This window comes from Homarus americanus, unplaced genomic scaffold, assembly GCF_018991925.1.
Source record: "Homarus americanus isolate GMGI-L3 unplaced genomic scaffold, GMGI_Hamer_2.0 scaffold18029, whole genome shotgun sequence".
NCBI lineage: Eukaryota > Metazoa > Arthropoda > Malacostraca > Decapoda > Nephropidae > Homarus > Homarus americanus.
In genome coordinates this window covers 1-15,750 of record NW_024727051.1, presented here as the reverse complement: position 1 = coordinate 15,750, position 15,750 = coordinate 1, and the positions used below count along the sequence as shown (strand labels likewise).

Sequence of the window (15,750 nt, the reverse complement as noted above, 5' to 3'; positions counted from 1 at the left end):
GTTGGTGTCCTCGAAAAGACTCACCAGGTAAGCCTCAGAGGCTTCCTGCAGAGCCATGACGGCAGACGACTGGAAGCGCAGGTCAGTCTTGAAATCCTGGGCGATCTCACGCACCAGGCGCTGGAAGGGCAGCTTCCTGATGAGTAGCTCTGTGCTCTTCTGGTAACGACGGATCTCACGAAGGGCGACGGTTCCGGGCCTGTAACGATGGGGCTTCTTGACACCACTGGTGGCTGGGGCGGACTTGCGAGCTGCCTTGGTGGCAAGCTGCTTCCGTGGAGCCTTGCCTCCAGTGGACTTGCGGGCAGTCTGTTTAGTACGGGCCATCTCGACGACGAAATAGTCAATACGGGCGGCCCGGCAGGCGGGCGGGCTTATATACAGACATTCTCCACCTCAGTGGCCACCTCATTGGCCACGAGTGCCGCATGCGTCATCCGCAAGCTACGCCCCACCTCCAAGAGGGAGGGACGGCCTTGGATGAACGATACTACCGCTGCGTCCACAGCACGCCACCTACTCCCACCAAACCGTGGGCGAAGCCCTACTCCCACCAAACCGTGGGCGAAGCCCACACTCTCTCTCCCTCACCATGAACGGATACGAGCTTGTTAACGTGGCGCGGATACGTCCGGACACGCCGACCTGCCCCAAGAAACTAAACCTCCTAGTTCTCCAGAAGTTTTTCGAAGCTAATGGGATCGTGGGGGTCACCAAGGTAGAACGCCTAAAGCTCCATGGTGACATCAAGATCACCTTCGCCGAGATGGGCATGCCCGCTCAACTCGCGGAGATCCCAGACATCAACGGCATTCCTTTTAAAATGTTTGCCTTCATGTGGGACAACTTGAAGCTGGGTGTAATCTCCCACGCCGAAATTGGCCACATGGACAAAGCAGAGCTGAGTGAGCTCCTCAAGGAGCAGCAGCTCCAAGTTGTGAAGAAGCTGTCCGACACCACTGCCCTCATCGGACACCACTCCACCCTACCCAAGGAAGCTCAACTGGCGTGGGTAACTATGCCAGTCAAGCCCTACTGCAGACCGAAACGGTGTTACAAATGCCAGCACTATGGACACACTGTAAACAAGTGTGAGGCGCAGGAAGACACCTGCTCCATGTGTGGCAGCCCTGGACAACGCTACACGGCCTGCCCCAACACAGAGAAAAAATGCGTTGCCTGTGGTGGCCCACACTCCTCCGCCGACCGGACCTGCCCCAGATGGAAGGAGGAATGCAGGGTAGCCAAGGCTCGTCTTGAGAAAAAACTGAGCTACAAAGAGGCCCTCCTTGCTGTACGCTCCCAAGAAAAGAAAAAACCAGCAGTAAAGAAAAACCAAGAAAAGAAAACTCAACAGAAGCAGCCCACCACACAGAACCAAGAACACCACGTGGCCCGTGGTGCTGAAGCCCACGCTGCCAGTGGTGCTGAAGCCCACGTGGTCAACCTCTCCCTCTCTGAATTCTTCCACACCTATGAGGACTTAAAATACGAGGAAGACGAACAAGAAGACCCAAACACAAACGAATGGACAATTCAAGAGAGCAAGAAGAGAAGGAGAGAGAGAAGAAAATCGACATCAAGCTAAGAAGACCAAGACATCCCCTCCACACAAGAAACCAAAACACAATCAAGCCGACCAAGCACTGAACATCCATTGCCCAACCCAACACGCACCTGACGCCTGACCTGACGCTGGACCTGACGCTTGACCTGACGCTAGCCTGGCCTTGTCTTGTCGCCTCCCTGCCGCGTCCAGCCGGGTTGTTGCTGCTGCCCCCATCTTATAATCCCTCACGCAAGCGGTGTTTAGCCACTGCATCTGTTCTCTCCTCCTAAAATTCACTTCAATCCTCCCTTTATTCTTCTCCTGAACCTCCTTCCCCCCTGTCACTAGCATTTTTCGATTCGATTCGGCGAAGCCACACCAGGACCACCTGTAGTAGCAACCACAACAACATGACTGGACGAGGCAAAGGAGGCAAGGGACTTGGAAAGGGTGGCGCCAAGCGTCATCGTAAGGTGCTTCGTGACAACATCCAGGGTATCACCAAGCCCGCCATTCGTCGTCTAGCTCGGCGTGGAGGTGTTAAACGTATATCCGGCCTCATCTACGAGGAGACCTGCGGCGTCCTCAAGGTGTTTCTGGAGAACGTCATCCGTGACGCCGTCACCTACACCGAGCACGCAAAAAGGAAGACCGTCACCGCCATGGATGTGGTTTATGCCCTGAAACGGCAGGGCCGCACCCTTTATGGTTTTGGTGGTTAATCAACCTGATGGACGGGCGCACACCACCACCACCACCAAGACAAACAAATATACGGACCTAATTTTAGGTCCACATTTAAATCGCTAAAGAGTTGGTTAGACACTGAGTAAATCGTTGAAAATATATCCAATAACATGATCCTCTCTAATTCTGGACTTGTGGTATGAGTATAGGTTGTGTGTGAACGTGTTGGAACCACTTCCTAATAATTGTCAGTCAGTCAGTCAGTCAGTCAACATTCACCTAACCTCCAGGTACCTCACCTAACCTCCAGGTACCTCACCTAACTTCCTGTAGCGTCACCGAACCTCACGAAATGTAACCCAATGTAGTTTATAATCTATCCTAACATGACATAACATAACCACGCACTATATTACTTCGGTAAGAGTAATGAGTTTTAATACGCAAAGTTGCAGTTATCATTCATTCATACATACATACATACATACATACATACATACATACATTCATACATACATACATACATACATACATACATACATAACATGCTAGTGGCAGGGGGGATTGAAGTGAATTTTAGGAGGATAGAATAGGTGCAGTGGCTAAACAGCGCTTGCGTGAGGGACTTTAAGCAGCAACTCGCCTGGATGCGGCAGGATAGAGTCAGGTCAAGCGTCCGGTGCATGTTGGGTTCTGCCATGGTTTCTCAGTGTTTGGTCGGCTTGATTGTGTGTGTTGTTTTCTTGTTTGGAGGAAATGTCTTGGTATTCTTCTTCTTAGCTTGAAGTTGATTTTCTTCTAACTCTTCTCCTCTTGTTGTTCGTCTTCCTCGTGTCTGCTATCATTCTGTAAAGACTCTCTATATGTATGTAGGTATGAGTGAGTAACAGTTGCCGGTTACAGTGATACTTCATATTCGCTGGCGTTGTACTGTATGGCTTCGGTATTTCTTAATATACAAACGGCACCGTTAGGGGATTGAGGTATTTAAAAACCAGCCTGCATTACTTATATATAGAAATAAATAATGTGGCTTGGACAATAATGACGACTACTCTCTCCTACCTTCCCCAAACAAGGGCTTTTCGAAAGTATACATTGGACACAAATGACTTAGTACATCATAAATTGGTGGTTTAACAAAAGCCCTCATTAGAGAAAGGTGAAGGAGCACACAGTGACCATACAGATTAATGTTTGCACGCGTAGATCATGTAAGGTGAGATGTTGAACACCAGACACGTAGTGTAGTAACTCCCTCACAGATGGCGTTATGAGGGGCCTGATGATGTAGCAGTTACCTCACAGATGGTGTTATGAGGAAATTCACATGATGATGCTGTAGCAAAACATTCACTACGTGTTGTCGTAGCATCTTGGGGACACCACGTGGTCGACATGACTCACTCATTCAAGCGGGTGAGGTGTGGTCCCAGGCCTCTCTATCGTGGAGTCTCAGGGGAAGTATAACTGGGTACCTGGGACCTCACTGTGTGAAGGTGGTTAGCTAGCTTGGGTAAGACTCAACTGCCGAGTTGTTTTTCACTGAGTTAAGCACTGTTCACCACTATTCATCACTGGTTCCATTCCTTGGCCAAATGAGATAGTACCTTATGGCAAGAACTTGTTGATAGTCCGCTGGGGAGGAGGGTTCAGGGGAGTGAGTTGGTATGGGCCAAAATATAAATAATAATAATAATAATAATAATTAACGGTTTATTGAAAGAGCTTGGCAGCCAGAAGACTGAAAATATACAGTTACATATTTGGGGAATGGGTTACGAATTACAAATAATATACAAGTAACATGAGTGACACAAATAAGACATATAATAACTAGCTGGGGAAAAGCTCAAACTACAGTTCATTTCAACATAGTGACAGTGCAAGGAGTAGTGTTTACTGGGAGTGAGTACACTGATTTATTACAAGTTATCGATACTTTTTACAATGGTTGGGATCAGCCGCCTTTATAGCGACCAGTTCGTGCACGTATGGGATGGGCTGGGAAAGCCAAAGAGCAATTTTAACCAGGATCTCAGGTGGTAGTAGGAGCCGGTGTCGGGGATGGTGTAGAAGCTTCTTACCAAATTTGCAGATGAGGTCGTGGTGATGGTCAGTGAGAGGCTAAAGGGTCAGTGTGTTGAGCGCTTCTTGATATGTGGAGTAGGAAGGGTAGAGAATAATCTTGCATGGCCTCTTTTGCACTTTTTCGAGGTGTTTACGTTGTGTGGCATTTAGGGAGGAAGACCAGGTGGAGGAGGTATAGGTGAGCTTGGGAAGTATGAATGTTGTGTAAACACTGAGGAGCTCGTGTGCAGGACCACCGAGGGACTTGAGTCGGCGTAGGAGGTGGAGACGGAAACTGGAGGATTTGATAACTTCACTGACGTGTGGTTTTTATTTTAGTTTGTTGTCTATATGTATGTGTGTGTGTGTGTGTGTGTGTGTGTGTGTGTGTGTGTGTGTGTGTGTATACTACTGTACTTTTTAGATCCTCCTACGCAACCTAACCTATTATAGTTAAGTATAGTAGGCTATACACTATTTTGTTAGTATGTGTTATAAAATGAAATTGCATGTTATTATTATTAATATTATTATTATTAATATTATGATTATTATTATTATTATTATTATTAGTAGTAGTATTATTATTATTATTATTATTGTTATTATTATTACATGCTAATATAATACTAAGTTGCCCGCCAGATTTCCTCAGAGATGGGAGGAGCACATTGGCGGCGGTGTTGTTTATACTCCGCCCGATTACTGATTCCTATTCACCGAGCCAGACCTGGCGGGCGGCGTGTTATGTGCCACGTTTTGTTTCCCATTGGGCGTACCGCTCAGCTGGGGAGTAGGAGATTTCATAAAAAGAAAGTTTGAGTGGAGAGCACACCTTTTCCTTCACATACAGTTATCTTAGACCATCTACTAGTATAATAGTTTGCACAAAAATACTCTACACTCTTTCTAGGTTATTGTTATGTTGTTTTTTTTTTTTTTTACTTCTCATCAGATTGTGCATTCAACTAATATACACTATTAGTGTGTTTATTATTATGTTTTATAGTATTATTTCGTATAATATTGGGTAACACAATTATAGTCACTAGTATAGTTTATTATTGGGGTTTATAGCAGTTTGTGGTCTAATAGTATCATGCTTTATGAGTGGTGTTCTATGTAGTGATGATTAGGCAATAAAATATGCTTTGGTTGTTTATAGCAGTTTTTGTGGTCTACTAGTATCATGCTTTATGGGTGGTGTTCTATGTAGTGATGATTAGGCCATAAAATATGCTTTTGGTTTATTGCTAACAAAATATACTTTGCTCTACCGCTGTAGTGCAAAACAGGGTGAAACTTACATACACCGTTAATAAAGTATTGATGGAAGAAGAAGAAGAAGAAGAAGAAGAAGAAGAAGAAGAAGAAGAAGAAGAAGAAGAAGAAGAATAAGAAGAAGAAGAAGAAGAAGAAGAAGAAGAAGTAAGAGGAAGAATTGTGGAGGGAATGAACAGTGAGACAATGTAAAGCCTCCGGGATGGCGGCAGCGTTTCTGTTATTAATATATAATAAGACAATAGGAAAATATGTTGTTGTCTCTACCTGTATTATTACCTTTGCGATAGCATGGTTCAATTTTGGGAGGACATAGGAAGGAGCAGGAGGATAGGAAGGGATTTGTAGTGGGAGAGATAGTGTCTGTGATCCTCGGGTCACCACTCCTCGGATTGTGTCAGTTCAAGTTTAGAAGCTCCAACAACTTTCCCTGAATACGAATTGGCAACCTTTCGATTTACAACAGGTACCTACTTACTGCTACAGTAGGTAGGTGAACAGGGACCAAGGGGGCTAGGAAGAGTGTCCAAACAACTTGCTCCCGCCTGCCTGTGTGATGTAGTCGTGGCCAGAATTAGGTTAGGATACAGACACATCTGGCTAGTTAGTAACGCTGTACCCATAAAGGAACACTCAGCATGTAAACTTGGTGATACACCTTTAAAGCACTACTATATTATTGAATGGGACACTGTCAAAGACTTCAGGCCACCTCACTTATTGTATCTTGAACTATGTCATTACTTCATTGAGGACATTACATTCTTGCTCTTTATCCCAAATTGGCTAGCCCACACTGGTAATGTGTACTGTACTGTCAATGAATCTGATGTATTTCTTTGTGTATGAACCTGACTGAAAATAAGGTCGCCTCCCTGGCTGCTGCTGCTGCTAAAGCTGCTTCTGCTTCTGCTTCTGCGCCCTTCTAAGTCCCGTTTAAGTCCCGTTTAAGTCCTGCTTAAGTCCTGCTTAAGTCCCGTTTAAGTCCTGTTTAAGTCCTGCTTAAGTCCCGTTTAAGTCCCGTTTAAGTCCCCCACCCCAGGCCCCCACAACCGCCCTTCACATCTACACCATTCTAAAACAATTTCACTCAATTCCCACAATACTATGCTAATTTGACGTAAATTCCTCAACCAATCAATAGCAGAATTGGCACACGCAGATATGAATACATCATACATATTATCTTATCTTCACAAAAGCAAATGAAACACACAATACAAATACTATTATACATTTGTCATTTAAAATTGCCCTCAAATATTAGTAAAATCACATACAAAAACACTTTTCTTATTGCCAACTCAATCAAACCAGATTTTCGGTGAGTATCTCACAAGGGAAGTAAACCCTTAGTTGGTAACAATTGCTTCAAAAGTTACCACACAATCTTTTTGTATCTCAAACTAATTCATTACACACAGGCTCTCCAACAACCTAACACCCAACAAAATTTGGCATTTTGTATTATACACATGATAACATATCTAAAAAGATTGCATAAAACAAATAACATACAGTAATAGTAGACAAACGCACATAATCTCAGGACATATGCCAATAAGTAGACATTACAAACAGGAACTAATACAAAAAACGAATTTGGTATGTATTTCAGCAAATTAAAGCTTCATTTCATCACAAAACATCAATGTTACATCTAACCTCATTCACAAAACGAATAGAGATCAATGTAAATGAACAAACCTTTATATAATTCTTACAAACATTAATAATATATGAGCCGGAACCCCACAACAACACAAATCACCAATTAAAATAATACAAATTACAACATCTACCAATAACATAACTATTTCACAACACAAAACTAAAACTAGGACAACCAAAATTTGTTCCGTTAATACATAAGATCAGTGTCAACTATAACTAAGTGAAATTAACTAGGACAATTTCACAAAACATTGAAAATGTGGCGGTATTACCGTTTGAGGCAAGAATACCTTAGCAACTGATCCCTCACCAGTGTCAGTTACACTTTGACATTTAGTTGGGTACAACGTCTTCAGTGTTGATATCAAGTTCGAACATTAGGGTACATTTCTTTATTAGTGTGAAGGTCTCAGGGCTGTTTTCAACACATGATAAAACATGAAATGGAACATCAAGAAGATTGGGCCGGCCGTCTCTTGTACGCTCACGCGATTTCAATAACAGTTGGCCTTTGGGAGGAGTTACATTTGATACTGTGTCCTCATGGCGGCAAAAGGTAAGTTAATATTACGTTTGAGCAATTTACAATACGCCAACCAGCTATGGATTTATTGGGATTATTTTCTATTAACTAGTACAAGAAACTAACGTCATTAAACAATGACAGCAAAATACGAGTAGATAACATAAACCTAAGGGGGACTAAATTATTGTCCCCTGTAAAGTCAACATTTAGCTACCTCTCACAAGTAGGCTACAATTAAAACAAATTATATGAGAAAATACACAAAAACGTTAATTTAAATAACAATTGCATAATTCACAAACATTTTTCACTACTGTATGTACACATTTCAATAAGGGAGATGAAACATTTCTTATTACACAGTGGCAAGCAGAAAATTAAGTTAATCCATGAGTGGCCTAAAGTGAAGTACTTCCAGGGTAGTCAGAAAAGTCGATTTACCCATGACGTCCCTAATGTTTACTTGATCCAGGGTATAGAAAATGTTCATTTGATCAATGATAAGCCTGAACTTACATTAAACCATGAGTTGGTTGCTCCAGGGGGGGTCCCTAAAGTTCAGTAGATCAAACAATGTTTACTGTCTTTCATATTTTAATGTTGGATTAAGGACTACTTCACTTAAGTTATTTTCTGGTTACAGTTAATTAGTCAAGTCTGACATATTTCTGGTGTCATCAATAGAATGTACGCATATCTCATTTAATGAAGAATTATATTTTCATTATCTTTGAATGTCAAAGAATTTTAATATAAAAACAATTAACGAAAAATGGAGTCATACCGGTGAATAGTTTCTATATTTATTACATCTACCTATAATTGAGTGGAGCAACTAGGTGATTTAGGTGAGATACAACGAGTTTAATTATGAAAATGTATTACAGTCTCTCCTGGACCTAAGACGGTCTTCCGTCCCGACCACCAGGTCGTAATACCTCAAAAATTGTTATTAAATATTAGGATCAATGACTTCTTTGGGTATTAAACAATACAATTTGGTGCTTATTTTGTCCTCTTACATAAAGTAGCTTCAGTGTGTAGGGTGAAACATCTATCATGAAGTGAATGTCATTTGAACTTTACGGAGTCTGAATTTGTAACTCCAAATACCCGGTAGACTAATGCTTTTGATTTACTCATCATCAATTTGGTAAAATGAATGTTTAGGTCATCCACCTACTTGGCATTTGATTTACTCATCATCAATTTGGTAAAATGAATGTTTAGGTCATCCACCTACTTGGCATTTGAAAAAACATAATTGAATGGAACAGTGTAAAGGAAATAATTCGATCGTTTGAGGTATATATTACTTTCGTGTTGAATATTGGTTACTTCTGTGTTTGTTAAGTTTGCTTACTTGTGGAGTAAACGTCACTTTACGCTTGGGAATTGTTACTTTTCTGTACTTTAATTCTTTTAAAATAGTTTTATGAATTATAATAATTGGGTCACGTTACTTTTCTTTGATTAATTCAATGCCACAATAAAGTATAGGTCTTCTTAATCATGAAAGATAACGGAGCAACCGGTAACAACAACCTTATGTTATCGTGTTATACAAGTCGTATCTTACGTAAATTCTTAAAATTTATTCATATTTTCAAATAATATTTAGTCTTTCTTCGAGTTTCAGAAAATTTGGTCATATTTTACATTCGTATTGGTAACGTTCAAGGTAGTTCTACTATTCTTGCCGTCCATTTGAGGTGGGGGTAATTATGTACAAATAACGAAAGGCCAAAATCGGTTGAGAACTATTAGGAAAACGTCAGATTTTCACTGTTATATTCCAGTGGACACTGTTTTGTATATATAAGCTACTTAACATTGGTGGCTACGAAGGACAGACATAACCATACTCACCTACCTACCTACCTACCCACCCTCCCTAACTTCACAGGTACATTAAACAAATAAACTGACTATGTGGTGATATTGAAGATATTTTCTGGACGTGACATGATACAGCAGCAGAAAACAACGAAGCAGCCATGGCGGATTAGTCATGTACTATATTAACAAAGGTGGGCTTTGGGGTCATTTAGATTGGGGGACAATTTGTTTCCTTTCATTTATGTTTTATTTAGGGTTACATTACAGTTTGCAGTATTATAATTAAATTTTTACACATTTTGGGAACTTTAATGTACAATTTACGTTTATTGATTTAAATATTCTTTCCATTTGCGTCAGTGTATCTGGGCGAATCCTAACATAACCGCTTCATGTGTCCGATGGTGACGTTTTAATTATCAATAAACACTCAAATTGGGTGGGATTAAAACATTGACAAAAAACAAATCATGTCTTCGATTATATTTTAATTCTCTGGGAAAGGAAAATTTCCCTAACAAATTTAAAGCTACACAATATCGCGCATTTATAGATAATTAAACAATTATGGCAGTGGGATATAAATTGTCATTTTAACAGGTGTTAGCCAGTTGTGACTAGTTAACTTATGGTGAAGCCAGTGGCGTGTCGTGAGAAAAATGCTAGGGTAAGCAAATGACGCTGGTAAGATCTCTGATGAAGCTGGAGTAAGAATACTAATATCATTTTATTATTCATTTAGCATATTTATAAAATAGGAAGTAATTAACAATATATTATTTTAACTTACCATTTTAAACATAGTTCAATGGAATTATTCTTGGCTTACGAGAAAAAGGATCAGTAACTTTGATGTAAAATTCTGGCTTGCTCTCAAGATTATGCAATAATTATTTTTCAATTGATAGAAGGGCTAAACTTTGCAATCTTTCTTGACCTTGAGAATTTCTTGAGTAAGTTTTAATTCGCTTCAAAGCAGAGAAGCTGCGCTCTACAGATGCAGTCGTTGCTGCAACTGTTAAAATTAATTCACAAAGTCTTGATACTTCATTGTAAGCCTTTTCCAAGTCATTCAGCTTTATAAATCTTAAAATTTCTTTTATAGTTTTATCTTTGAATTCCTCTGACATGTAAACAACTCTAAGTTGCGATTTCAGTGCTAAAAAATAAAAGAATTTATCATAGCTACACTTCAGCAATTGAAAAGCAAGCTCTGGAAATGCCAAAACTTAGTAAACTCACAGAATGATGGAGAGTGTAACAGCTCTAAGAATCTTAATGAATCCAAATTTGCAAATCTGATATTAACCTGGTTAAGTATCGTGTCATATATTTCTACATAAAGTCGTGAGAATGACGTCTTCACATCAACATTTACTTTTTGTCTCTTAAATCTGGGTTCATTTTCATTTATGTGATCACAGTTCTTTGTTGTTTCCCAATTGTTCTCAAACTCTTCTCTCTTCTGTTCCTAAGCCAGGCGAAAATCATTCACTTTTCTGACACATTAACCATCATGAATTTTTGCTTGCAGTATATCAAAAAGTGTATCTGACAATGGGAAAAATGATGCAAAAAGATTTAAGAGAAAGCAATAATTAAAATCAGTCATCGATGATAAAAATCCCCCTGCACGGTTATATGACTCTTGATCCCACTCAGATTCGGTATCTCTCATTTTCTCGAATACAGCGATAAGGGATTGATTCTTTACACTCAAACACAGTTTCAACTATTCTTGATGCATAATTCCAACGAGTGGCTGACACTTTCTGAAGTTTTCTCGTGGTCATTTACTTTGAATTTACTTATTTTTGCCATTGCTTGTGATAAAACTAAATTCAGTCTGTGGGCAAAACAGTGTATGAATAAAGCAGTTGGATATTTTCCCTTAACTCTTGACTGCAGGCCATTCAACTCCCCAGCCATGACAGCAGCAGCAGCAGCAGCAGCAGCAGCACCAGCACCATCATAGGTCTGAGCAACTATTTGGCTGTCACATTCATATTTTTGCATAAAATTTGTAACAAATGTGTAAAGTGCTTCTGCTGTTCTATCTTGAGAGACGTTTTCAAACCCTAAGAACCGTTCATATACCTTGTTATCCAATGAATACCGAAACACATATGACAACTGACATAAATTGGTAATGTCAGTGGCTTCATCAAGCATTACTGAAATGAATTTTGCATGTTGGATCTCTTTTTTAATTTCATCAAGCATAACATATGACACAGATTCTATGAGGTCGTTTTGTATTAAATTGGACAGTCCACTGAAAGTTGTAGCATTGTCAAGGAAGCCTCTTAACTGTCCATCATATTTGCTTAGCACGTCAATAAATTCGACATAATTGCCTTTGTTTACTGAACTAGTGGCCTCATCATGACCTCTAAATGCTTGCTCTGTTTTTGCTAAGTAACATACTGTATCAATATAACGTTTCATGATTTCTCTGTTCCTTTTAACAAGCTGATTATGTTGATTGTCACGAACTCTCTTTTGATCACTCAACATATAGTCAATCCTTGCTTTACCAAAAGTTTTTTCAGATATTACAGCCTGCAAGTAACTTTCTGATAGGCTGTGCTTTTTTACTGCTTTATGTACATTTGACAAATCATTATATCCGTAAGTATTCCATACATTTTTATCATTTGAAAAAAGAAGACATGCCCAACAATAAACTCTTTGTGCACTAGAACATCCAGCAAGCCAGTCATTGATCATGTACATTTGATTGTTAAATTTTCGAACACAGTTTTTTACTTTTAAGCTAATGCTCAATTTAGGAATATGCCTGCCATTTTCCACAATAACTTTCTTAATTGTAAAGTCACGAGATCTAAAAGAATTCTTTAGTAGATCACATACAGTGCATGCACATGCTGAACTTTGCTCCTCCTGCGACTGCATTTTCAGTTTGGGGGTATATTAATCCAAATAAATGCGTCGCACTCACACATCATGACCTCTGAAAGTCAACTGAATTTCTTACGTTGAGTGTTGACATAGACCGTAGCCTAATACAGTGATACCATCTCTTTCAAAACAAAATCTATCAATTCAAAAAAAGTTTATAGCCATTATTAATTTATTATATTATTCAAAAATGAAAGTGACAATGACAATGACAATGACAATGACATTAATGAAGTACTTTGATAATGAGTCCAATAGTCTACGAAACTGTGAAACATAAAAAAGGTCAGATAATTATTATTTACGGATACGAATTTATCATTGAAAAAACTAATTAATGAACTGGTAATGCTGCGATGCTGCGGTGCTGCGGTGCTGCGAGTATAGGGGGTGGGGGAGGGGGACCAGGGAGGACGCTGTGCTTACGTTGTCCAAATTTCTAGCACAATTAATTATACTGACTGATAATAACAAATATTATTGAGGGGACATTCCAGCATCAGAATGCTTTCCACAGGTTATTAAATTGATCTGAACCTTATTTCCATGGGTTTGGAAAAAGGGGAGGAACATAAGTTAAATTATTTGTTCTCATCTTACGTCTGGCAATGGCATACCATTGACGCTGTGAGCGTGGGGGAACGAGGGTACTGCAGTGGAATATTGCTTACTTGAGGGATAGATTTTCAAGCGGAAAATGCCCGTCTTGCAAGTTTCACAAATTAACTGGGACAAAAAAAATAACACAATGCTATACACGATTGAATTAAATAATATGTTGATTAAATAAATTATTTTTATTTGGAAGGGAATCATTGTTATAGGGTAAGCAATGCTTACCTTGCTTCTTATGAATACACGCCACTGGGTGAAGCCAATTCGGCTCTTCTCATGGGAGTTACAAATACAATCCCACAGTGTTTATACCACAGTATTTACACCACAGTATTTACACCACAGTATTTACACCACAGTATTTACACCACAGTATTTACACCACAGTATTTACACCACAGTATTTACACCACAGTATTTACACCACAGTATTTACACCACAGTATTTACACCACAGTATTTACATTAGTGGCTTTTATAACATTTTTGGGGTCATCATACATTTTATTCATTATTTGCTTTACAGTTGATGCCTAAAATTGGTTGTTACTGGAGTATAAAGACAAGATCCATATTGATGCATCGGGGGAGGGGAACGTGGTCTCAGGCTGATAGTTTTCATGTTTGTTTGGGTAAGGCAACCCCAGCACTGTACTTGTAACCAGAGGAGATAACATTAGATTACTTAAATGGGATCTTGGGTAACACCCAAGAAAAGCCAAAACCGCAAATACTCATTTGGGAATTAGTATACCTGTGGTGTAATGGCCCCCCTGTCTCATCAACAGAACATATTATATAAATGGGTCGTTTAAATGCATTTGGTTTGCAGAGCCATGATTATGAGAAATTTAAGCAAACGTTAAGTGGAATCTTTGGGGGGTAATTGAGATCTTTGGGGGGTAATTGAGATCTTTGGGGGGTAATTGAGATCTTTGGAGGGGTAGGTCACAGCTGGGCCACCTTCAATTGATCTTCAGATGGATGGATGGATGGATGGATGGATGGATGGATGGATGGATGGATGGATGTACACCGGGGATACGCTGTCGACATCGCAGGCGAGGTTCGCCAGGACATGCAAGCGACATTCTGGACCTCAGATTGGTACGACGATCAGGGTAATATGTCAGCGGACAATGTGGAAACGTTGATAGATCTAATAAGTTTTCTGCTTTCCGTCCGTCGTCCTCTATATAGCCGGGCACAAGAAGTACAGTATGAACCACTCCTGGATATGGTGGAGTACGCAAATAAGCTCTGTCCCCGGGCTACGGGAAATTTAATGCCGCAGCCCTCAGTGACGTCACGGCAACCCTTGACGTCAGATGCCTCAGATGGCACACATGTCCCCCTCCCAGACTCCTTATGCAACACACTTACCTCCGATTGCACCTCCCCACCTGATTTATAAACAAAAAACATCTTTACGATGCGCACACTGTAATAAACGTAGCCACGTAATGGAAGATTGTTTTCAGCTCCAAGGTAATAGTGCAAAATTTAAGGACACATCCAGTGAATAGCCATTCTCAAGGTCATACAGTGAGGCACCCACACCAGCAGCACCTCCTCTTAACCTGAAAGTGCGTAAATGGTGCGCCCTTCACAAATCGACAACTCATAGTTCATATGACTGCGATGTGCTAATAAAGGCGAGGGGTGTGGACCTTAGTGAAACAGAGGTGTCGTATAGGCACAAGCAGAAACGTCCCCAGGACATGTCGTCGGGGGAAGACAAACGCATACCACACCAGGAAGAGGGATAGATAGGGTTATCCCCGCCCCTCCTCACAGCACTTTTATAGCGGCGCTTAGCAAAGTTGAAGTGTTGTCAGTGCCGGTCAGAGTAGATAATACCAGATTGGCTCTTGATATAGACACAGGTGCTTGCGCTAATGTATTGGCCTTGACATCATATCAAGAGTTACAACGTAAATTCCCACCCTGTAACTTTCCACTGTCTATGAGTAAGACATGAGTTGTACATGTGAGAGGGCAACTCTCCCAGGAGGTAGAGCCCCATTGTCAGGATGTCTGTCTTCCCCGCGCAGCAAGGCAGGCCCTTACTCGAGTAGTCGCTCACACAAAGTTATATAATAAGGACTTGACCTAACGTTTATAATACATAAACGCTGTCCCTTTCTCATTCACTCATATACAGTGGAACTTATGGTTCGATCTACACTCAGGAATTATAGATACAATCCTTTTATAATAAAACAAGGAACTACAGTTGGGGTTTCGTTACTTAAACCCAAATAATAAATATATGTGAACGGCCTGGTTAATTGCGCAAAACAACCAAGTCAGTGGCCACCAAACGGCTCGGGTAGGTCATGCACTTAACCAGCCGGGCTATCAATTCACGGCCCAGTGTTCACACTGATGCACTGTACCGGCATTTACTAACATCATTATTTTAAACTAATCATATTGTATTACAATAATAGAAACATGCAAACACAGTTATTGTACATACCCCAAAAAATTATTTACAAGTACAGTCGGCCCTTAACTTAGGCGCGGGATAGGTAACAGAGATAACCAGAAATGTTAAAAATCCAAATACTTTTGCTGCACCCCC

The 15,750-nt window shown here is 40.4% G+C and overlaps 1 protein-coding gene across 1 annotated transcript; it reads right to left on the bottom strand.

Annotated features, from left to right (window-relative positions):
• Nucleotides 1–6,805: 6,805 nt before the first annotated feature.
• On the bottom strand, nt 6,806–14,998 carry LOC121865762 (zinc finger MYM-type protein 1-like). Its single transcript, XM_042365312.1, has 2 exons — nt 9,027–14,998; nt 6,806–8,966 (listed from the first exon to the last, which is right to left on the bottom strand). The coding sequence occupies exon 1, from the start codon at nt 12,540–12,542 to the stop codon at nt 11,355–11,357; it is 1,188 nt and encodes a 395-aa protein (XP_042221246.1). The 5' UTR covers nt 12,543–14,998; the 3' UTR covers nt 6,806–8,966; nt 9,027–11,354.
• Nucleotides 14,999–15,750: the final 752 nt, after the last annotated feature.